This window comes from Schistocerca gregaria, chromosome 1 (assembly GCF_023897955.1).
Source record: "Schistocerca gregaria isolate iqSchGreg1 chromosome 1, iqSchGreg1.2, whole genome shotgun sequence".
NCBI lineage: Eukaryota > Metazoa > Arthropoda > Insecta > Orthoptera > Acrididae > Schistocerca > Schistocerca gregaria.
In genome coordinates this window covers 240,693,671-240,718,291 of record NC_064920.1, presented here as the reverse complement: position 1 = coordinate 240,718,291, position 24,621 = coordinate 240,693,671, and the positions used below count along the sequence as shown (strand labels likewise).

Sequence of the window (24,621 nt, the reverse complement as noted above, 5' to 3'; positions counted from 1 at the left end):
TTTTTTTTTTTGCCCCCCCCCCCCCTCCCGAAACTGAGTGTTTTCTGTGAAAGTTTTTAAATGGAAAAACACCTGTTACCAAAAGAGATAGGAAAGCCCTTTTGACGGAAGGGAGGGTAAAAAGTCTCAAAAGAGCTGAAGTTGATTGTGGAGCATGTGTTGCATTAGTACAGAGTTTAAGAATGCCTGTGTATATGATTGATGCCATCGTGAAAAGCAAATACTCTATCTTGGAAAGTGCAAGTAACAGTGAGTCAAATTCCCAAATAAATAATTTAAAAAAGAATGCCAGTTATTCTACACCCGCAGAATTAGAAGAAATTACGAAGAACTGGTTTCACACTGCACATGCTTTGAACATTCCAGTGAACAGTGAGATGTTGCACAAAAAGGTGCTGAAGAGTTGTCAATGTGCTTGGTATTACAGACTTCTCTGCATCTAATGGGTTGATAGGTTTAAAAAGTAGTAAAATGTGATATACAATAACGCAAGTGCTGGGGGAAAAAACAGTGTAGATGTAAAACCTATTAGTGACTGGCAGGATGGCAAGTTATCTTATGAAGCACTGTAAACCAAAGATTATTTGCAGCACTGAGGAAACAGGTCTCCTTTTCACCACCCTTAAAAACATTTGCTTTCAAAGTAAAAAAACTGCCATGGAGGCAAATACAGCAAGTTCTCTTGGCAGTAATGCTAAGCACAAACACTGAAGGTTCGAAAAAACTAAACCTTCGTTTTAAAAATATAAAAACACTGTCAACAAGCTACAGCAATGAAGCATGGATGACATCAGAATTATTGAAGGTGCAACTGTGTTGCCCTGATGCAAGAATGAGAACTCACAACCAGAAATTCTTGTTAGCGAATTGCTGCCCTAGAAAAGAAAAAGTGCAATGAGAGTTTCTGCCACTAAATCACACAAGCTAATTGCTAATTGCAGCCCTTGGAGTTTGGTATTATCTATGCCTTCAAAACTTATTACAGGAAAGTCATTGAGCAGAAGTCATTAACTTTAACAGAAGTTGGGGAAGACCCAGCCTCATTTTAAAGTGTCAAATTTAGATGACTTGCACAGTATTGTCAAGGCATGGACAGAAGTCAATGAGTACACCATCTTCAAACGCTTCCGAAAAGCTGGATTCACTGAAGCCGACTAAGGAAATGGATCTGACACACTGGACCTGAGTATTAATGACAACACTACTGAAAAACTACTTGCTTTATCATGGGAAAAGCAGCAATTGGAGCATCCAGCGCAAGATTTTGTACACACTGATGATGATGATATCATTGTTGAAAGTGTATCTGTTGAGGATGTGATTGACTTTCAAACACTGGAAAATGGAAAGAGAGTGCAGAAAGTGGCAGTGATAGTGACGATGACAGAGAGGTTCCCTCTAGTGCAGTTGTAAATGCAGCAATGAAAACAATAAAAAGTATGCTTCTGCTGCAGATGTTGATGACAAAGCTTTCCCATGTGTTTCTAAAGCAGAAAACCACATTGAAAAAATTCACCTATACAAATTACAACAATTCACAATTTTGGATTTTTCTGGGGGGGGGGGGGGGAGAAAAAAAGGAAGGGGGGGGGGGGAAAACGTAACTACTGCACGAATTTGTTCATGTGTTGCATTTATGTAAGACAATTCAAAACAAGGACTGTATAACAAATAAAATGCCTGCCTTATTATGTTTCATAAAATGTGGGCTTAAAAGGCTAATGTGTAGTATGGTACTTTCCCCTGAAATCTTGGCTATAGAGACAAACTGATATGTATCATAGCCTGATGTCTAGATTAATTTGAAGGAGACAATTTGGTTGCAAGTTGACGAAGCCAGTGAATGTGAAATAGATTGATCTGTAGCATAGTGTCACATTTAATGCACTTTACAATATTTCATACACTTTCCTTTACAAAATCTGAAACCACTAGAAAAGTTGAGGGGTAAGAAAAATGTTCCCATAAACATTGGTCTCAAAACCTCATATCTTCAGAGTTATGGCCTGCGTGTGTATGAGGAACATATCTTGCACACTGAACACTTTGGCACGAGACAAATGAGGCAACAGAACATACTACAAAGTTTATGCAACACAAAGTATTTGCATTGGTATCAAGCATGCACCCAATACAAGGATGCATATGGTATTCCACAGCATACTACAGTACATAGTGTATCAGTCGGGTACGTTATTTTCATCTGGTGTACCCACAGTATTCATATGGTGCATTGTCTGTTCTGACACAGCAGTACTGATCTCACACTTTTACTTGGCCCCTGACAGGAGGATGCTGGGAGCAGAAGCTTGTGATCAGCTTGTAGCAGACTGGCTGCTCAGAAAAGACCCACGTCCTTATGAAAGAAAGGAGCGTGCAATAGATTAATGCGTAACAGAAGTGACAACAGCTGATGGCGAGTTGGTAGGAGGATTATCTACAACTTCTTCAGTCACATCTGTAAATAATGCTAACATCACTATACACAAAACCAAAACATGGATCAATACATTATTCACAATGGTTAGTTATTGTTGTGGTGCACAATACTGTTATAAGGGTGGCAATGAGCTTGTTCATTCCACAATAGTGCGAAGTCAGATGACTTACACCAATCACAGAAGGGCCAAGTAAAAGTGTGCGACCGGTAAATTACGGTAATTTGTTTCCATGTATGTCACTGGACATACAGCTCCTAATGGACGGCTACTGTTAAACACGGGATATGGCACAGTCTTCTGGTACAGACAAGCAGACGGAAGCAGCCTATGGGCAGGTAACTTGCATACTGGCAAATATCTACAAGACGTAAAGACGTTTAGTACGCTTCCAGCAACTTTTTGGAAACAGGATCCTTTGCACCATGAGCACAGGATTGTGGCAGACCTAGTACCTAATATGGAGCAATGGCTATTCGATTATGTGGAAGACAACTCTGGAATGAGTGTCCGAAGAATAACTGCAGCAAAAGGTGTGCTATGTCTGTTGTCGGGACAGTTCTCCTTGAACAGTTGCTCTATTTCCACGACATGCAATGAGTCCTAGCTCTGCTTCCACACAATCAGCCCACCAGATTACATTCTGCCAGTGGTTTCTCCAAACATATGCTCACAATTTGCAACTCACAGCAAAGCTGTTGTTTACTGACAAGGTGGGCTTCATGAGGGTTGGTATTGCAACTTACCATAATAAGCACATAAGAGCCAACGCCAACCCACATGCACTTGAAGAGAGATGACACCAGCAGACATTAACCATCAATGTTATGGCAGGCACAACAGGACAGACTGTTAGGCACCTATGTTCTACACAATACACTGAAAGATGCTAGGTACTGTCTCTTCCCTTAGAACCAATTAACTGTGTTGTTAGAGAATGTGCAATTACATGAATGACTGCAAATGTGGTGCATGCATAATAGTGCCCCAGTCCATTTTCAACTTTAAGTGAGGTGACACCTAACGGAAGTCTTAGGAGCAATGGATTGCTGGAGGAGGGCCAGTGCCTCAGTCTTCCTGTTCTCCTGACTTTAACCCTGTGGAGTATTTGCTTTGGGGACATGTAAAGACCTTGGTGTATGTAGTGCCCATAAATGATATGGACACACTACAAGAACATGTTTTCAGTGCCTGTGATGTCATCCCAGCAATGAATGTATGGTTCCATGAGATGTGGAGTGGAAAGCTGCATTACAATGGATGGTGGTCACATCGAGCATATGTTGTGAAGAGCAGCACAGAGAATGGTGATTGGTGGCAGTAAAGATAATAGATCATAACTCCTAGGTTCAAGACCAATGTTTATCAGAATTTTCTTTCTTTCCTCATTGCATACTACATCCTCCATAAATATTTGAATCTTTTCCCCAGACCCCCTTTATATGAATAGTTGTATTTCTACTTTCTGGAGTTTTAGTAGTAACATTTGTTACCAATAAATTGCAAAATTATACAGTTTTATTTGCAACACTGTAACTGAGAGCTAATAGGGAGGTTATGACCTATCCGAAAACTTATACAGTGTGTGTATGTACTAGCATTCTTCACTGCAGAGAAAAACTATTCAATGCTAAACAGCACTCTCATATATATCACCTGCATACAAACAGAAAGAGTGAGTGTACAAAGATGAGGGAAACAGTAGAAGCCATATCAGGATCTAAGGTTCTAATTAAAAATTATTCTTATGAATCTGCAAGGCACGATATTAATAGGGCTCACTAACAAACACTCAATATTTACAGATACATGAAAGACCACAAAACAAATTATATTTACTTTGCAAATGCTACACTGAAAAATGATACATACACTCACAAATAGTTAAACTTGTTGATTTGTTTACTGCATGATGTACAAAGATTCCCAACACCAAAGTTTTCAGAAACAAGGGATGAAAATGACAATACAGTGCGAGAAAACAACTAAGAGTGAATAACTCCTAGCCATATAATAAGCAAAAATAAAAAGCATAATGTAATGGGGAGGGGGGAATGTGAATATATACACAGAGAAACACTTTAAAATTAAGAGAGGGGGGAGACAGAGATTCTTTTATGGATATGATGTACACATTGCCTCACATATAGAATCATCCTTCCTGTGAAGCTTCCAACTTTTCAGCTTCTCAGTTGCATTTTGAACATGGCAGATGAATTATCAAGAGATAGCTATATATAACAACATGTGGCCTACTAAGAACAACAACCTCCTAAGCTACAGAAAACACACACACACACACACACACACACACACACACACACACACGATAAAATTGTGGGAACAAAGGATATCTAAAAATTTGTAATTCCAGCAGAAGCCAGACTAAGGTTATCTGTAGATGAATATGAACAGGAAGCAAGGGGTGACATGATGTTACTGCCTGACCCCACTGCTATTCAATCTGTACATTAAAACATGTACTAAAGAAAACCTAGGAGAATTTTGGAGAAATAATGAAAGATCAGGCACAAGATATAAAATGTTTGAGGTTTGCTAATGACATACCAAGTATGATCTCTATGAACTATATGACATTCTTCTTTTTGAGTACAATTGTTTGTCTTTAAATTCTGCCCTCCCCCTCCCTTCCAGCCAATGTCCCAGACATTTTCCAGAGCTGTAGTTACAAATATCACTGATACCACTCACAATTTATTTTACTTTAAGCAGCTAGAGGTAGCACTAACACCCACCACTGAAATTAATAAAATCATTAAAATTCTAAAATACAAAAACTCTTGTGGGGTTGATGGAATTTCAAATAGAATTCTGATAAGTTGTTCCAACTTAATACGTAATGTCCTTAGTGATGACATACGCAATGCATCACTGGCATAGGGAATTTTTCCAGAGAGGTTCAAGTATGCAATTATTAAACCATTTCCCAAAAAAGGTGAGAAGACAGACTTGAATGATTATCGTCAAGTTTCCTTACCGACAACTTTTTCCAAAATATTCAAAAAAGTAATGTCAAAAATAGTCCGACACTTAAGTGGAAAGAATTTACCTGGCATATCACAGCTTGGATTCCAGGGTTGCTCAAACTGGGAATGCTATTTATACATTCACTCATCAAATAGTACAAGCCTTAAATAAGAATGCATCAAAAGTTAGCATCTTTTTTAATCTTTCCAAGGTGTTTGAGTGTGTAGATCATGATACTCTCTGTCCACCTCGATAGCTGTGTGCTCAGCGTGATGGACTGTCAAGCCAACGGGTCCGGCTGGGTCGGAGATTTTATCCACTCAGGAATTGAGTGTTGTGTTGTCTCTATCATCATCATCATCATCATCATCATCATCATCTCATCCCCATCAACACACAAGTCGCAGAAGTGGTGTCAGCTCAAAACACTTGCACCAGGCGACAGGTCTACCCGACGGGAGGCCCTAGCCACACGGCATTTCCATTTCCCATTGTACTCTCTTAGGAAGACTTAATTGTTATGGAACTGGTGGTTCTACACATGGCTGTTTTGAATCATACTTACCAAACAGAATGCAAAAGGTTGTGTTGGATAATTTAAACAAAGTCAAAGAGGTAGAAAATTTTAGTGACTGGGGAAAAATTATAGACATCACCTCCAACTAGTATAGCATGATCTGAGTATTTATCTTCTACTGACTATAGACTTTCTCTGAATGAATAAAACCGACACAGCAGAATCAGGTGGCCAGTAAAAATACAACAATTAACTTGGTTTCACATAGATCTGCTATATGCAACCACGTAATTTCATTGACACACTCAGTTTCGACCTAAATACAGATAATATTTTTGTCAACTGCAATGAACACACGCATCCTACGGCTTCTCATCCATCTTTCTGAAATACATTCCATGGCTCACTGAATATCTCAGAACTTTCCACTTCGGGTTTCAGCTAACTCTCAGTCCTGTAAATAATCTGAGCGTGAGAACTTTCCAGGAGGGCAGTAAATGACCTCTTCAGTGTAAATGCACATGAGGCTCAAACTCTTATGGGAATCAGCAAAATGCCATGAGTGATGAGCATAATGGATAACGGGCAAGGGACACTATATATGTAGTGTGTTGATAAGCTGAGAATTTGAGTCAGATGGGAGGTATGTTAGGGTAGTCCATGCAGTGCAATGACTGATGTCTAGATGGCTTAGTGGAATGAGAATCTGCCTAGTAAGCAGCAAACAAAAACTACTCACAAATCAAAACAAAGAAACACACCAACTATCTGGGTTATACACAAAACTGATATAGTTAAGCCGATAACTTACTTTGAGGCATTATCTGATATCCGGCACATAGAAGAGTATCAACAAAAAACACACCATGGCATGCAGAAATCTGCAGAATGAAAGTGTTGTATATCCTTTAATTGTGACAATGAACTGGGAAGAAATACCATCCAATCATGTGATGCAGGTGGACTTCACCAGTAGTTCTACAGTGCTACTGTACATTTTCACAGCCATCAAAGTGCAGGATAACTATAATTGGTATTTAAATTCTACTTTATAAAGTTATAACTCACCTGATATATGTGTGTCTCTGTTGTGGCATCAACAATTTCTCCACGTTGAGGTGCAAATACACGAGCTGCTCCCCAGTGTCTACATGCATTTTGTAGCATCTGTACTCCTTCTGTGTTTCCTCGCACAAGGATTAATCGACGTGGTTTCAATTGGCCTAAGATTTTTTGCAAACTTTCACCATCTGAGCGACCCTCAAAATCGATGAACTGGACTTGTGCTACAACACGCACTTGGCGTACAGATGACACACACTTCGTAGGCACTTCAGTGATGTCCACTAAAACAAACATAATTTCTGAAGGCAAAAGGGTCGATACAAAAGACTGGAACTAAACAATAAATACTATGTAGCACACATAAAGAGCACCTTAAAGCACATACTACATTCAAAAAGGACAGAAGACATTTAAGAATGAAAAATTGGTGGTGGCTAATTAATGTGTGTTAATGTTACTAGTGTGTACAATTTTTCAAACATATGCATGCCTTTTGCAGAGTCTAACATACAATGAGAGAAAGAAGGCTTTGAAAGTTTCTAATCATTATAATAAGACTGGAGAATCACTAATGGTGGAGCGAAAGCATATGATTTGATAGAATGGTGTGCAAAGTGACAAATCAAAACAGACTTAAAATAACAACTGTCACATTTTTGGGCATTTCCTGAAATGACGGCGGATATATGTGCACAGGAAAACTCTATAGTAAACATCATATTCCTGCTTGCAAACAGAGTAAGTCAGAAGTGGATGAATGGCAGGAGTGTAATTCTGTGTTTTCATCAGTGATTTTGGTTCTTCAAATCCTCTGCAATCTCAGCAGCAGCTACTACATCATCATGGAAGTGATAGTAGCATAGGTGAACTCTTTCTGCAATCCATTCTTGATACACAATACAAAAATTAGATCACAAGACTCATTTTGCCTAAAATGCTCTTGTGTGTCACAACATGACAGACATCACTTCTTTGTTCAGAGCGAACCCACCTGTTACTTCTTCTTCCTTAATTTCAACATTCTCCTTGTTATCTTCTGCTTCAGGATTAGAGTCCACCATCTTGTAGTCCTCTGATCTATAATAAACAAATTTTAGGTATGTACTACCTATCATTCAAAACTGTGTGCAGTAAGAATATAATGGATCAGTGTTTCTAAAATTATATGGTAGTATTCTAAAATTCTAATCTGATTTCTAACAAACTAAAGAAATTACAGGACAGTGAAATATAATATACTATCACTGAAATATAATTCAAAGTTAGTAGGATGGAGACATAATATTTAAGATAGATTCCTTCACTGCACAACAGAAGAGTATAATAGTCTTCAAACTGGCATGGTCTTCATCTGTAGGAGTCTTTAATGCTGTATTAATAGCCCAGTTAACTATCTGGATTTAAACATAGCAGTAGTAAGGTGATGATCAGGACTGTGATGATCATTTTTTGCCTCTCAATGCTTATTATTATTATTATTATTATTATTATTATTATTATTACAGCTAATGTGTGACTCAAGGTAGAACAGAATACTGAAGTTTTTTACTTATATTTGTACTGTCAAGAGATAGTTGAATGTCTAGTAACATTTGTATGGAAGAATGAAGAAAATAAGAGGCACAAAAAGAGTAACTTTTTAATCGTCATCCAAACAAGATGAGTACAACTGACAGACCAGCATTTGTATTTAGATACAAACATTAAAAAATTCAGTTACATCTTTAGACGAAAAAGGAAATGTGAAAGTGTAGGGGTGTGGAATGGGTGAGGCCGGGATCTTTTACTACATCTAAGTCTATATCTGCGAACCACTGTGAAATGTATGGCAGAAGGTATTTCGCACTGTGCCAGTTATTAGGAATTTTTCCCATCCCATTAATACATTGAGTACAGGAAGAATGATTGTTTAAACACCTGTGTGTGTGCTGTAATTAATCTAATCTCATTCTTATAATCCCTATGTGAGAAATAGGTAGAGGGTTGTAGTACATTCCTACAATCATCAGTTAAAGCCAGTTCTTGAGACTTTGTAAGTAAGCTTTGTCAGGACTAGAAAAATTACATTATTGTCTGTGGTGAGAGTGTGAAGGCATCCTGTGAAAAGCCTTCTCTGAAAACTACCTAAAACAGATACTTCAGAACCCCACTCGTGATGGAAATACATTGGATCTAATGTATCGGACTTCATAGAGGATGTCCAGATCAGTAATTCTGATGTGGCAACAATGATTACCAAAGTACAAAGGACAACTAAACCAACAGAAAGGTATATATGGTAACTTAAAAAAAAAAGAGAGAGAAAAGAAAACAGTAGAGTCATATCTAATGAGGAACGTGAAATTTTCAGCACAGGGCAGTTGCATGCAGAAGAACTGAGGTTCAAGGTTAAAAGAATAGTTGATCATGCACTGGACAAATATGTACCCAGTAGAAGAGTTCATAATAGGAGGGTCCCTCCATGGTACACAGTCACTGTAAAGAAACTTCTAAAGAAACAGAGACTGCTGCATAATAGATGCAAAACAAAGCATACGGCTACAGATAGAGAGATGTTGAATTAAACACATTTGGCTGTCAAAAGAGCAATGTATGAAGCCATCAATGGCTACCGTAGCAGAATATTGTCAAATGATCTTCCACAAGACTCAAATTCTGGTCATATGTAAAGGCTGTTAGTGGCACCAAAGCTAGTATCCAGTCCCTACTGAATGAGACAGGATCTAAAATTGAGCATAACAAAGCAAATGCTGAAATCCTTAACTCTGTTTTCAAATGTCCACATACACACAAAAACATGGGATAATTGCCTCAATTTAACCCTTGTATCATTGAAAAGATCAGTGAAGTCAGTGGTGTCAAGGAACAGCTAAACTCGTTAAAACTGAACAAAGCTACAGGGCCCAATGGAATCCCTACCAGATTGCATGCTGAACTGCAGCTGAGTTAGCTCCTCTTCTAATTACAATCTATCATAGATATCTCTAACAAAAAACCATGCCCAATAATTGGAAAAAAGTACAGGTCACACCTGCCTGCAAGGAGGGTAGTAGAAACGCTCCACAAAACTACAACTCAGTATCCTTGACATCCATCTGTTGCACACTCTGAGGTCAAGCAACTTTAGGTACCTTGAACAAAATGACCTCTGCCATGCCAACCAACATGAATTCTGATAACATCGACCATGTGAAACACAACTCACACTTTTCTCACACATTGTACTGAAAGCTTTGGATCAAGGCAGTCAGGAAGATGTAGTATTTCTTGATGTCCAGAAAGTGTTTGACTCAGCACCACACCTATTTGTATTGCCAGAAGTATGATCATATGGGGTATCAAGCGAAATTTGTGACTGGATTGAGGTCTTTTTGGTAGGGATGATGCAGCATGTTATGGATGGAGAGTCATTGTCAGATGTAGAAGTAACTTCAGATGTGTCCCAGGGAAGTGTGTTGGGACCCTTGCTGTTTATGTTGTGTATTAATAACCTAATCTAATCTAGCAGATAATATTGATAGTAACCTCAGACTTTTTGCAGATGATGCAGGTATCCATAACAAAGTACTGTATGAAAGAAGCTGCATAAATATTCAGTCATATCTTGGATAAGATTTCAAAGTGGTGCAAAGACTGGTGACTTCCAGGAAGTGTTCAGAAATGTAAAACTGTGCACTTCACCAAATGGAGGAAAAAACCATTGCATTCTATGACTATAATATCAGTTAGTCACAGTTGGCATCAGCCAACTCTTACAAATACCTGGGTATAACACTTTGTAAGGATATGAAATGGAATGATCACATAGACTCAGTCGTGGGTAAAGTATGTGGTAGACTTCTGTTTATTAGTAGAATACTGCGGATGTGCAATCAGTCTACAAAGGCTTACAAATCACTTGTCCAATCCATTTAAGAATATTGCTCAACTGTGTGGGACCTGTACCAAGTGGGACTAATATGGGATGTTGAATACATGCAGAGAAGGGCAGCACAAATAGTCACTGGTTTGTTTAACCTGTGAGAGACTATCAAAGAAATGCTGAAGAGAGTGAACTGGCAAACTCTTGAAGATAGATGTAAACTATCCTGAAAGGGTCTACTAACAAAATTTCAAGAACCAGCTTTAAATGATGACTCTAGGAATGTTCTACAGCCCCCTACTTATCACTTGCATAGGGATTGTGTGGTCAAGATTACAATAATTACAGCATGCACGCGAGTGGAAGGAAAAGAAACCCTAATAACTGGTACAATGGGATGTACTCTCTGCTACGCACTTCATGGTGGTTTGTACAGTATTGGTGAAGATGTTGAAGTAGATGGTTTATGTCTTATCTTCAAGAGTCTGGCAGTTCAGTTTCTTCAGCATCTCTGTGACATTCTCCAATGGGTCGAACAAATCTGTGACCATTCGTGTTGCCCTATGTACTGTATTTACCCTATTATGAGATGAGATTTTTTCCCAAAATCATCATACAGGGTCATCTTATATTGACAGATTAAAGTTTTGCTGCTTGCTGCTAAGGTCAACAATTTTATGTTGTTTAGCAGAGGACATGGCCAACAGCTTTGCCAAAGTGGTAACACTAGTTCCTATCAGATCACGAAAGTTAAGCATGGTCGGGCTGGGCTAACACTTGTATTGTCATGTGCAGATTTATTTTGAAGAATTCATAAGGCCAGGGCTTGGCCAGTGATACTCATGTTCCAACAAGCTATATATTTCCTGATACACCAAAGTGCTTGATGCAGCATTGACATTTCTTGAAGACTCACGTGACACTGACTTGTGTGGCACAGCTCAAAGGTACATGAAAAACTATGAACTAATCTATTGATACAATTCAAATTTGTTGGTTTCATGAAAAACAGATAGAAATAGCATTAGATTCTATCATCTTACAAACTTCTGTTGTATTTGGTAAAAAAAAAAAAAAAAAACTTTTGTTGTATTTGAACAGATTTACAATAAACGTTCTTGTACATGTATGGATATTGTATTCGAGTATTAAAAACACTTTGTACGTAAAGGTAACAGTCAAAACCAGAGATTTTGTCCTTCAAAAAACATTAGTCGATTCAGAACCCAGACCAATATTTTATTTGATAATGAGAGACTGCAATGATTTACTAAGTCCATTGCAAATGAGAAATTTGGTCGCTGTTCACATATCAGAATACCGGATAAAAACATTACAAGTTTATTGTCTTTTGAACATGAGGGTGCCATTCAGCTGAAACAAGAAGGAAAATTAATCCAGAATGAAATGTCTAAAAAAAGGAAATAAATCATATTAAACTGACTGACTGTTATCGTGAGAACAGATTTCAGCAGAAACACCCATCATGGAGACAGTATAAACAGATGTCACTAAATTGCGGTACAAGTGAAAGTTCAGCAATATGACTGAACTGCAATTGCAATCTTTCAGTTACTGCAGCTGCTCAAGCTCACCACTACAGTAGAGTTGGAAGGGGAACAGTGACACAAGCTTGGCTGAGATGGTGACATGGCATGGACTGGTAAGCAAGTAGCAAATTTTGTTGTGTTGCCAACCATGGGAATCTATACCATGTACTTTCATTTTTTATGATCGTCTACCACATTTAAACTGCTGTTTGCCTGAATCCACTTGTAGTTGGAATAAAAGTGACTTTAAAATTGGATTCATACTCAACAACAGTCTTCATTTTTGCAGGTTATGGTAAAAGTCTAGATAGGTGCCAGTGGTGTACTAACGTGTTTTTTGCTCCGATGTTGTCGACGGTCACCATGATGTATGATGGGAATGAAAGGGGATGTCTCAACTGGTTATACACAGCCAACGAGAACGCGGCAGGCAGGCAATATATTTGGAAGCAAGGGACATTTTAACTCCTCACATCACTGCAGAAGCAAAATCCCATTGGTATTTGGAAGAAACAGCTGTGTTCTCAGGTCCCACAATAACAAGAACATCAGAAACAGCAACATATTCTAAAGAAACAGCTAACAAAGATAAAATTTCACAGTTGTGCTATTAGCATAATGCTGATGACAATGACGATGACAACAATGATTAAAAATAGTGATACTGCAGTCTAGATGTTAGTAAAAAAAAGGGTTCTAAACCATTTAAACCATGGTTGTAAAGCATTTAATTTTTCTTTACTTTATTTCTCATAGTGTTACCAAAAGGCATAAATTTAGAATGGAAAATCCTGGATGGAATAATGACAGTTATGAAAAGGATAGATTGCTACTCACCATAAGCGGAGATGTTGAGATGCAGATAGGCACAGCAAAAAGACTTTCAAACAAGTAACAGGGTGTATATGAGGACAAAAAAAATTGGGGCTCTTCTCTGGATTTATTGGTTAAAAATACACTTTTTCCGTTTTAGGTGACAGTATACTTTCCCTCAGAACATTAAAACTTATCAATCCTTCGAACGGTAAATGTTTTATATGCCGGCGCAGAGTGTCCCAACACTTTAGGAAATGAATCTCCTCCACCCCCACAAAAAAAGTGTTTTAGGAAGATCTATGATGGGCAGCACCATGTACACTGCATTTTTGGTATTATGAAAGCACGAATTCCACCAAACACTGGGCATTAGTTTCTGAAGCAGTGATATCAAGATAGTGATCCATTTTTGTCAGCCAATCACAGCTCAAGTCACATGATCTCGCCAGCCAATGACAGCTGATATTAGGTTTGTATGAGCAGTTGCCAGCGAGCTCGTGCACATACACAGAGCTGAATTCGCGAATGAGCAGTGCCTTCCTCCTGCTTCTGGCTACTTGAAGCGTGGCTGTTTGCTGTATGAGCAGTAGCAGCAAGTAGCCAGATTCGCGCATGCGCAGAGCAAGCTAAGTTATAGTGGTGGTGGTGGGGGGCGGGGGTCCCCTCCTCACGTGACCCGTGTATATGGTTCATGTCTTCGTTTACAGCTCTCACGTTGAATGAAATCAAAACAGATTTCTGTGGCCGGGAGCCATCAATTGAATTAATATACATTCGCATAACCATCAAAGACCAAAATAAGTTAGTAATTTCAATTTTCTGATTTTATATTATTTCCACGTTATTAGCAACCAACCATCAATGTCTTAATGAAGCTATTTCTGTCTGTTTTGAACAGGAATTTGCTTCTATTAATTTTTTTCCGCTGACGCCGTTAGTTTATTTGAAACAAAGTGTTTCATTCCGCACTATTGGCTACTTCCAACCTCGTTCAATTTAAAGTGCAAATTTTCATTTTCTGGGACGAATGATGTTATACCATAATAAAGAACCAAACACGAGGATACAGTACTGCGCCTCCAAGAAAATTGGTATCATGAAAATTACATGAAAAAGCTGAATAGCAGGTACTTCAGAGTGCATCTGCACATAGAAATGTGCAATTAGAGCAGAATGAAGCATTTTGGTAGGGTTTATGAAATTCCGATGCTGCTGGAGTAGTCTCTGATGTCCTGTTCCTTTTATGACACTGTAAGATCTCTTAATGCTATATATGTATGAACATATGTAAACAATGACTCGAAGCTAACTAAGTAGGCAAATTTGGTCAGTAGTTTTGAACTAAATATTTTGTTTTAAATATGACAGCTGTAGCAGAATTTTACAAATCTGCCTTCTGTGAAATAGAGTTTTTTCGTTGACAAGGCACTTGTCTAGTACTTCCTCTAGGCCTGAAGTTATTTCTTAATTTGTGTTTACATCTTAAATTTATAGAATGCCATTCTATGCTGAATTTTAGACTGGAAACATATCGTGTTTTATCATTTTAACTCCTGACATGGCTTGATATTTATTCCTAGAGTGGAATATAAACTGTCAGTTGTACAGTTTCTTTGCCTCACAGACAACCATGTTAATTTTTTCACATTTTGAAATAGTCATGAAATTTATTGTCCTTTATTCCGGTGTAAGCTACACCTACACAAGAAACTGCCTCCCCCCCCTCAAGAAATTTGTATTCCATCCTACTAGCGTTTTGCAGTGCTGTGTAGGTGTAAACCTGTTGGAAATGCTACATAACAATATTACAGAGGACGAATTAAAATAAAAAGAAATCTGTCAAACTCACCCCTTAGCAAAATTTTATGCTACTTCGAGCTGTGGAGTCTAGTTTTGAAATGAAATTTTGCCAAGAACTGCTTCCTTATTTACATCCTTTATCTGTGTGGGATGGAATAAAACAATTGCTCTAAGTACAACTCAGTATGTCCTCTCAACAACATGCCACAGGGCTGCACATGGTCACGTGACGCCCCACGACGCAAGAAATTCCACCAGAAATGCAACGAAAAGCGTATGAGCAGAGTAAGCACCAAGCATGGGCTGCCTACGTCATCGTAGCTGTGCATGCACAGTACAGCCTATTGTCTGGCTCTTTCTGGTAACTGCTCAAACGAACCCATTCAGAACATATGACATGTGATGTGGTCAGGCAATAGTAACCTCACTGTTAAGTAACACAAACACACAAATAGAAAAAATTAACAATTTAAATTATATTAAAAACAGAGATTCCAAGACTTACCAAGCGGGAAAGCGCCGGTAGACAGGCACAACAAAATAACACACACACAAAATTTCTAGCTTTCGCAACCAACGGTTGCTTCTTCAGGAAAGAGGGAAGGAGAGGGAAAGACAAAAGGATGTGGGTTTTAAGGGAGAGGGTACGAAGTCATTCCAATCCCGGGAGCGGAAAGACTTACTTTAGGGGGAAAAAAGGATAGGTATATACGCGCGCGCGTAAAGGGCGCGTAAAAGGCAAATAGTTTGGGCAGAGATATCCTAGAGAATAGCTACAAGTAAATCTGAGATTTCACATATAATATCGATCTTTTTATTGTGTGTTTCCCTTTAAGACATATCAAATACAAATGAGCCAATAAAATTTTAAATAACAACATAAATGTCTGGTCTTCTGGGCTGAAAAATTTTTCTAACTGGCTGCTCCTCAAAGTGTTAAGTTTAGAATGAAAGTCAAATGCTTTGTGACTTAAGAAATTCATCACACATTCTCACATGTAATACGATTCATCTTGCATAAAAGGAAATTTATTTTGAAATAAAAGCCCCTAAAAACACCATTCATGCTAGAAATTAAACAACCGTGACATCACGTCAAGAAAGCGGTTTGTTGATACGAAGTATTGCAATGTCTTCCTCCTAATGCCCTTGACACATTTTGCTGTCGGCAGACATTCGTGTGTGCACTGTCTTTTGTTGTTGTAAATGGAGCGTTTTCTTCACAAATTAAGTTATATTTTGATGTTTTATACTCGTTTATGTTTTACTGCTGCACCATTATTCTGCAGTAAAAATTCAAAAAATTTAACTGAAAACAAAAACAATGAAAAATTCCTGGAATTCTAAAAAAATTCCTGGGTCTTTTCCAGATTTCTCAGTTGTCCCAGGGAGTATACACCCTGAAGTAAGCTTTCGGCCAAAAGGGCCTGAATCAGAATAAGACAACATACACACATAGTCATGCGAATGCAACTCTTACACACATGACCATAGTCTCGGGCTGCCGAGGCCAAACTGCAAGCAGCAGTGTACGATCGGAAAAGCTATCTGGGACATGGGGGAAAGGAGGCTGGGGCAGGGAAGGATAGCAGGGTAGGGATGAGGGACAGTAGATGTTCCGTTTGTGGGAGCATACAGAGATGAGGTGGAGAGAGGGTAGGGCAGCTACATGCAGTCGCAGACTAGAAAGAGGGCAGAATGAGGTCGGGGTGGAAGGCAGCGGAAAAGACAAGAAGTAAAAGGACTATGAGTGTGTTGGTGGAAAAGAGGGCTGTGTAGTGCTGGAGTGGGAAAAGGGAAGGGTCAGGTGCGTGTACATCAATGACTAATGAAGGTTGAGACCAGGAGAGTTACGGAAAAACAGGATATACTGCAAGGAGTGCCCCCATCTGTGCAATTCAGAAAAGGTGGTGCTGGTAGGAAGGATCCAGATGGCAAAGACTGCGAAGAAGTCCTTAAAATGAAGAATCTTGTGTTGGGTACCATGCTCAGCAATTGGGTGGCTCAGCTGTTTCTTGGCCACAGTTTGTCATGCTTGTGACCGAACTGGAGTACATAGTGATGGGAGGAACAGGTTTTACATGTAGGTACATTAGGGATATGAGCCATGAGGCAAGTGGTCGAGACCAGGTGTTGTGTAGTGATGGACGAGAATGTTATATAGTTTCGGTGGATGGTGGAATATCACTGTGGGAAGAGTGCAAAGGATACTGGGTAGGACACTCCTCATTTCATGGCACTACAAGAGGTGTAGTTGATATCCTGGCGGATAATGTGATTTGGCTACTCCAGACCTGGGTGGTACTGAGACATGAGGGAAATGCTCCTGTGGCCAAACAACAGGATCTTGGAATGTGTGTGTGTGTGTGTGGGGGGGGGGAGATAAGGTGTGGGAGATCTGTTTCTATACAAGGTAGGGAGGGTAATTTTGGTCTGCGAAGGCACTAGTGAGACCCTTGGTATATTTCTACAAGCACTCTTGTCATTACAGATGCGATGACCACGGGTGGCTAGGCGGTAAAGAAGTGTATGTCTTGGTGTGCAATGGGCGGCAGCTGTCAAAGTGGAGATATTACTGTTGGTTGGTAGTTTTGATGTGGATGTAGCTGTCACTGAGTTAGAGGTCAACATCGTGGAAGGTGGTTTGTTGGGTTGAGGAGGACCAGATGAGACAAATTGTGGAGAAGATGTGGAGGTGCTGGAGGAAAGTGGATAGGACGTCCTCACCCTCAATCCAGATCGCGAAGACATCATTAGTGACACTGTACCAGGTGGCTGGTTTGGGATTCTGGGTGGTTAGCAAGGATTCCTCTAGACAACCAATGAATAGGTTGGCATAGGATGGTGACATGTGGGTATCCACTGCTGCATCCTGGATTTGTTTGTAGGTTATGCCTTCAAAGAACAAGCACTTGTGGGCACTCATGGTGACTGGGAAGGAGGTTGTACGTTTGGAATCCATCGGATGTTGGGAAAGGTAGTGGTCAACAGCAGCAAGGTCACAGGTATTAGGGATGTTAGCGTAAACGGTGGTGGCTTAAACAGTGATGAGCAGGGCACCATGTGGAAAAGGAACAGGAATTATGGAGAGTCGGTGGAGTAAATGGTAGGGTCTTCAATGTAGGAGGGTAGGTTGTGGGTAATCAGTTGAACGTGTTGGTCTATGAGAGCAGAGATTCTCTCAGTGGGAGCACAGTAACTGGCCACAATGGGATATCCTACGTGGTTGGGTTCATGGACTTTAGGAATCAGGTAGAAGTGTGAGGAGTGATATGAATGAGGAGTGAGATGGACTCGGGGGTAAGGGTCTGGGAAGGACCTAAGAATTTGAGGAAATTATAAATTTTTTTCAAAAAGCACTTTTTTTAATATGTTATATGTTATATGTTCAATATCATCCATTTGGTATGTGTTCCACACACTTGAGCAATATTCTTGAATGTGAAGCATGAGTGATTTGTAAGATATTTACTGCCTAGACAGATTACATTTTCCCAGTATTCTACCAATAAATTGATGTCTAACACCTACTTTACCCTTGACAGAGCATATGTGATTTCCATTTCATATCCCTAACAGTATTACAACCAGGTATTTGCAGGAGTTGGCCAACTCCAACTGTGACTAATGGTATTACAGTCTAGGATACTACATTTTTACATTTTGTTAAGTGCATAATTTTACATTTCTGAACATTCAAAGCAAGTAACCAATCTTTGTACCACTTTGAAATCTTATCAAAATCTGACTGAATATTTGAGCAGCTTCTTTCAGGCGGTACTTCACTATGGATAAGTCCATCATCTGCAAAAAGGCTCCTGTTACAATTAATATTGTGCACAAGGTCATTAATATACAATATGAGCAGCAAGGGTCCCAACACACTTCCCTGGAGCACAACTGAAGTTACTTCTACATCTGTTATTGACTCTCCATTCAAGATAACATACTGCATCCTTCCTATGAAAAAACCCTCAATCCAGTCATAAATTTCACTTGATGCTCCATATGTCCACACTTTTGGGCATAAGATACAGTACTGAGTCAAATGCTTTAAAGGAATCGACTTGACTTCCTTGATCCAAAGTTTTCTGTATGCCATGTGAAGAAAGTTCGAGTTGGGTTTTACATGACTGATGCCTTTGGAATCCATGCAGATTGGCATAGAGACCATTTTGTTCAAGAGATCTCATTATGTTTGAGCCCAGTGTTTGTTCTGAGTTTCTACAACAAATGGAAATCATGGAAGTTTTGGGATCATTTCTACTATCATTCTTGTAAACAGGTGTGACCTGTGCTTTCTTCCAACTACTGGGGATGGTTTTTTGTTCGAGGGAACTACAACATGTAAAGGTTAGAAGAGGGGCTAACCCAGCTGCAAATCTAGTACAGAGTCTGTAGAATCTACTGATAACAGAATTTCTTTACACTGCCACTTTCAGTGCACTTGCAAAAACAAAGAAACAAATATTGGTCAATATTTCTACGTAAAACAATGACTGACTTGCAAATGCCCATGAAGTAAAACGAATTATTAGTAATACGAACACTTTTAATCATGTTTAAATCTCCTTTACATTCTTTAACCAGTACTGAAAGATGTATAAAGAAAAAACATACTAATATGATAGCAAAATGTGTCTTATTAGCTTCTGGCATCACCTTTGCACTTACACAACAGTTGTAATATACTCTACTACACAACATCCAAGATAAACTGTGAAATATTTATGACATATCATATTAAAGCTGATTACTTAATTAACTCATTCGATGGATGCCACACCAAGCTCCAAATTAGAACTGATGTGGTTGTGTATAATACTTTTTAAGACTTCAAAGCAAAAAGGAAACACCCAGACATAAAAAGCCATTTTATTCAATAAAATGTGCAACCAGTGACAGTAGTAACATATTTTTGTGGAACTTAAATGAACTGATTTTAATCATAGTTCATCTCTCCTCTTCTGGCTTGTTTCATACTCTACCGCTCCCTAATTTTAGCTGTAGTTCATCTCTCACATTCTGGCTTGGTTCACACTCCTATTCTAAGGCTACTTGTTTTTTGGCACTATCTGGCATATTTTAATGTTATGTTATCACATTTTAAATTAGATTATAGGACACATGATACACGGATGTTTATTGTAAACTCTTATAAGGAAAGCACCTAATGACAAAAAAGACACTGGCAAGTTCCCACAATGGGACTAACAATATGGTTCTTATTTGTATACAAGGTGTCGTTGGAAAGTTTTAAGAATGGGTCCACTGCTGCTTACTGGTTTGGTGGGCACGTACACAGAGGGTGGGGAGTGAGTCATTGCCTTTTCCTTGAACACCCTCCGACAGGAAACTGCATTTCCTTCATTCAGTTTGTTGTGGCAGCTGGTTGAGTGCAGGTCTGTTAGGGCTTGTTGCCAGATTCAGTCTGCGTGAAAATGGACATAAAAACGGAGCAACAAGTTTGTGTGAAAAAAACTAGAAATCAGCTTCTGAGATCTGAGACTTACAAACTCTTAACAACAGATTTGGCAGGTAATTGTATGAGTCAGTCAAATGTTTTTGTCTGGTTCAACACTTTTAAAAATGGCCGTGAATCATTTGAAGATGAACCACAGCCCGACCGTCCTTCCATCTCAGTAATGAATGAAAATGTTTTGAAAGTTCGTGACTTAGTGTGCTCTGACCGTAGGCTTATAATTAGCGAGATGGCTGATGAACTTTATTTAAGTTTCTATGCACTTCAGTCACTTTTAACTGAAGATCTGAACATGCATCAAGGGTCTGCAAAATTCGTTCCAAAAGTGTTGTCAAGTGACCAGAGACAATACAGACTTGAAGTGTGTCAAGATCTGATTAATTGGACTAAAATGACCTAGATTTGTTAAATATGGTAATTACAGGTGACGAATTGTGGGTATATGGATATGATCCTGAAACCAAAGCACAGTCTTCACAGTGGAAGACTCCAGGTTCACCACGACCGAAAAAAGCACAGCAAAGTCGGTCGAAGGTGAAGACAATGTTGGTGATTTTTTTTTTATTCTACCAGGATTGTGCATCACGAATTTACCCCTGGAGGACAGACAATTAACCAGGAATACTACAAATGTATCCTTGAGCGTTTGTGTGAAAAGGTGCAGAAGAAGAGGCCTCCGTTGTGAACAGACAGTAGTTGGGTGCTATATTGTGACAATGGTCCAGCTCATCATGCCTTCTCCATCGCTGAATTTTTTGACCAAATTCAAAATTCTTGTACTTCCACAACTGCCATATTCCCCTGATTTGGCCCCTGTGGACTTCTACCTGTTCCCTAAACTGAAATTTTCACTGAAACGGGAGTGATTTGACTTGACTGAAGACATCCAGGCAAATACAGAGAGCATCCTTAACACACTTCAGGAAAAAAATTTCCAGGGATGTTTCCAAAAGTGGAAACACCGTTGGAGTCGGAGTTTTCAGTCAGAAGGACACTATTTTGAAGGAGACGCATCACAGTAGCATGTAACTACTGCCATTGTACAATTACAAGCCCATTCTTAAAACTTTCCAATCACCCCTCGTATAATGTTAAGTTAGGTAATCTTTTGGATATGACAACTTCCAGCAAGTGTGACAGATACAAAAGGAGTGTTCTTTCCCTTTTTTAGAATAGGATATAGTGGAGTTTTAAGACACAAAAATTTATAGATCATTTAAAATCTGAAAATTCCATTGCTTTGACTCACACATCACGCACTAGTACATGAAGTTTCACAAGTTACTATTCCCTGAAAGTTTCTATGACTGTATCATGAGAAATATTTGTTTTTGAAAAAGGAACTGGATGAGAATAAATGCAAACAATCAAACTCACAGAACACCAAGCTGTTATTAATGCTGAAAAAAGCAGCTTATTAATGATACAGCTACTCATAAGGAGTATGTTAACTTGCACAATGATCATAAAGTAGCACTGTCAGAAATGGCAACTAAACATTATTAAACTCTGAATTACACTAGTCAACGCTCATAAGAAATCCATGGTGTTCAATTATGCCAATAATTTTGTCTTACAGTTTGTGAAATTTTAATATCAAATCCTTAAAAGGAAAGTTACTTTCACCAAATTATCAGCTTCACGCATTCTCAAGCAATGAAAACAATGTCTTTTCTGTACTGTTAATTGTAGTTATTTCTAAAAGTTACTCACAGGAAGAATATACACAGAAATTGTAGAAAAATACAGAAATAAATAATTTCTACTTCTGCCTACCTAATAATCTCACCATATTCATCAAATTTAACTTTTTCCTCAAAGAAGGGAAACATGGGGTGCTGCTTCTTGCTGCTCTTGAAAAACCCTGTCTGTACTTTCGTTTCTTGCTTGACAAGTAAGTCATGCCGGCCTCTTCCAACTGCAGTCATGTCCATTTCATCCTCAGATTCACTACTCATGTCAACATCTTCACTGTGAATGTAATAAATTTACATGTCATATTACTGGCCACATGATTATATTTTAGCAACATACAAATGACAGCTAATATATTTTTTACATCAAATTTTGACTATTGTAATTTATCTTTCTTTTTTAGGATGAGATACTAATTAATAATTTACTTAAAGTACTGTATCCAAATACTTCAAAACTACAAGCAAATAAACTGAATAGGCTTTGTAAAGAATAAAAGCAGGCACGCTGCACCAATAAATGCACTGCCCACAATCAATAATGAATGCAAGTTTATTTCAGACACCAACCATTTCCTCCACTGACTCTTTAAAATTCCTGTTCCTTTATCACCCAGCACTCTGTTCGTCACAACTGAGCACTACTCCATACGCACAATAATCCTCAATGCCGACGGCCTTGCGGCTACTGAACTCTACCTTTCCCAATGTTCAACTGACTCCAAACTTACAATCTCCTTCCTGGTCACCATGACCAACTATTGTACATTCTCACTCTAATTACTTCTGCTCTGAAGACATCACCTACAAATAAATTCATGGTACAACAACAGGCGTAGCATCACCCTGCACCAACCTGCTTAAGGGCTATGTAGAGGATCCTTTCTAACCATCCAGAATCCCAAAACTCTCACCTGGTTGTGATTCACTGATGACATCTTCATGGTCTGGACCAAGGGTGAGGACAACATATCAACCTTCTCCCCCATCGCTTCACTTGGTCTTCCTCAGACCAACCCCCCCCCCCCCCCCCCCAAATCCACTGACGTCAACCTCCACTCACCAACAATGTCTCCACTTTGAAAATACCTCCTGCTCCACACCCCTTCCGTATGGCCTAGCCACCCACGGTTGTTGCATCTGTAGTGATGAACGATCTCTTTCCAAATACACTAAGGGTCACACTGAAGCCTTCACAAACCAAAATTACCCTCCTCAAGTTGTCCCAGAAACGTGTCTCCAGTGCCTTGTCTCCCTAGTCACTTACTTCATGTAGCCATTGTCAAGCCACAAAGGAGCAACCCCCACCCCATCCTTGTGACCCAATACCACCTGGTACTGGAGAAGCCAAATCATGTTTTCTGCCTGGGTACCAACTACCTCTCGTGGTGACCAGCAATGAGAAATATCATCCTCAACTCTCTCACAGGGGTATTCCACTGTCCATCTAACCTGTGAAATACTCTTGTCTATCCCCATTCCACTGCCACTCCCAAATCCTTGTTCTGTAGCTAATTGCTCTGCAACAGACTTAGATACAACACCTGTCCCATATATTCTCCCACAACCACCTACTCCAGTTCCGTCACTGGCATCTCCTATCACATCAAGGGCTGGGCTACCTGTGAAAGCAGTCATGTTATCTAGCAACTTAGCTGCGATTACTATGCAGCATTCTATGTGATCATGCCCACTAACAAGCAATCTGTCTGCAAGAACTGCTGCCACCATACAGAGGATGCCACCAAACACAGTGTGTTTGTTTTCAACAACTGCTTCATAAACTTATGCCATGTGGAGGGTCTTCCCAATGACATAAGTTTTTCTGAAAGATGTAGGTGGAAACTCTCCCTGCAACACATTCTTCATTCTCATATCCCCCTCGACCTCAACCTTTGCTACTCCCTGCCATCCACCTGCCAATCTCTTACCCTGCTTCCACTTCAGCCCTACACATGTCTTCCATCTCACCAGCACACCTGCACAGTCCTTTCCCCAACAAAGCTCCGAACACCCCCACCCCCTTCCTGCCCTGCAAGCACAGTCTCCAGATACTGCAACTAACAGTCCACTGTCCCATCCCCAACTTGTCCCTGCAAGCTCCTACAGTCAGCACTACCATGTTACCCCACTCATGCACTGCTATTCCCTACTCCCCCATCTCTTTATTATCTCCACCAACCACCCTAGTAAAGACCGCTGCTCACCTCAGATACAGTTACAGTCGAGCCTTAATGCCTGCAAATAATATTGGAAATTCCTCCACTCACCTACATCATATCAATGCATGAAGCACAATAATTCACATTCACATTAGCTCATTTTTCAACAACAGTACACACATTCAAACACACAACTACGCAGACACCCAAATGCACATTCCCGTGGTCATGGCAAGACTTAGTATTG

General features: G+C 39.4%; 1 protein-coding gene across 2 annotated transcripts in view; it reads right to left on the bottom strand.

The window, feature by feature from the left end:
* Positions 1-24,621, bottom strand: part of LOC126338753 (probable cleavage and polyadenylation specificity factor subunit 2) — a 153,550-nt gene that overhangs the window by 19,820 nt on the left and 109,109 nt on the right. For both annotated transcript variants that reach the window (XM_050001580.1, XM_050001581.1), the window contains exons 10-12: positions 22,295-22,489; positions 8,000-8,085; positions 7,012-7,289 (exon numbers count right to left, since the gene is read on the bottom strand). In XM_050001580.1, coding sequence (XP_049857537.1) covers positions 7,012-7,289; positions 8,000-8,085; positions 22,295-22,489 — 559 coding nt within the window. The remainder of the gene's footprint in view (positions 1-7,011; positions 7,290-7,999; positions 8,086-22,294; positions 22,490-24,621) is intronic.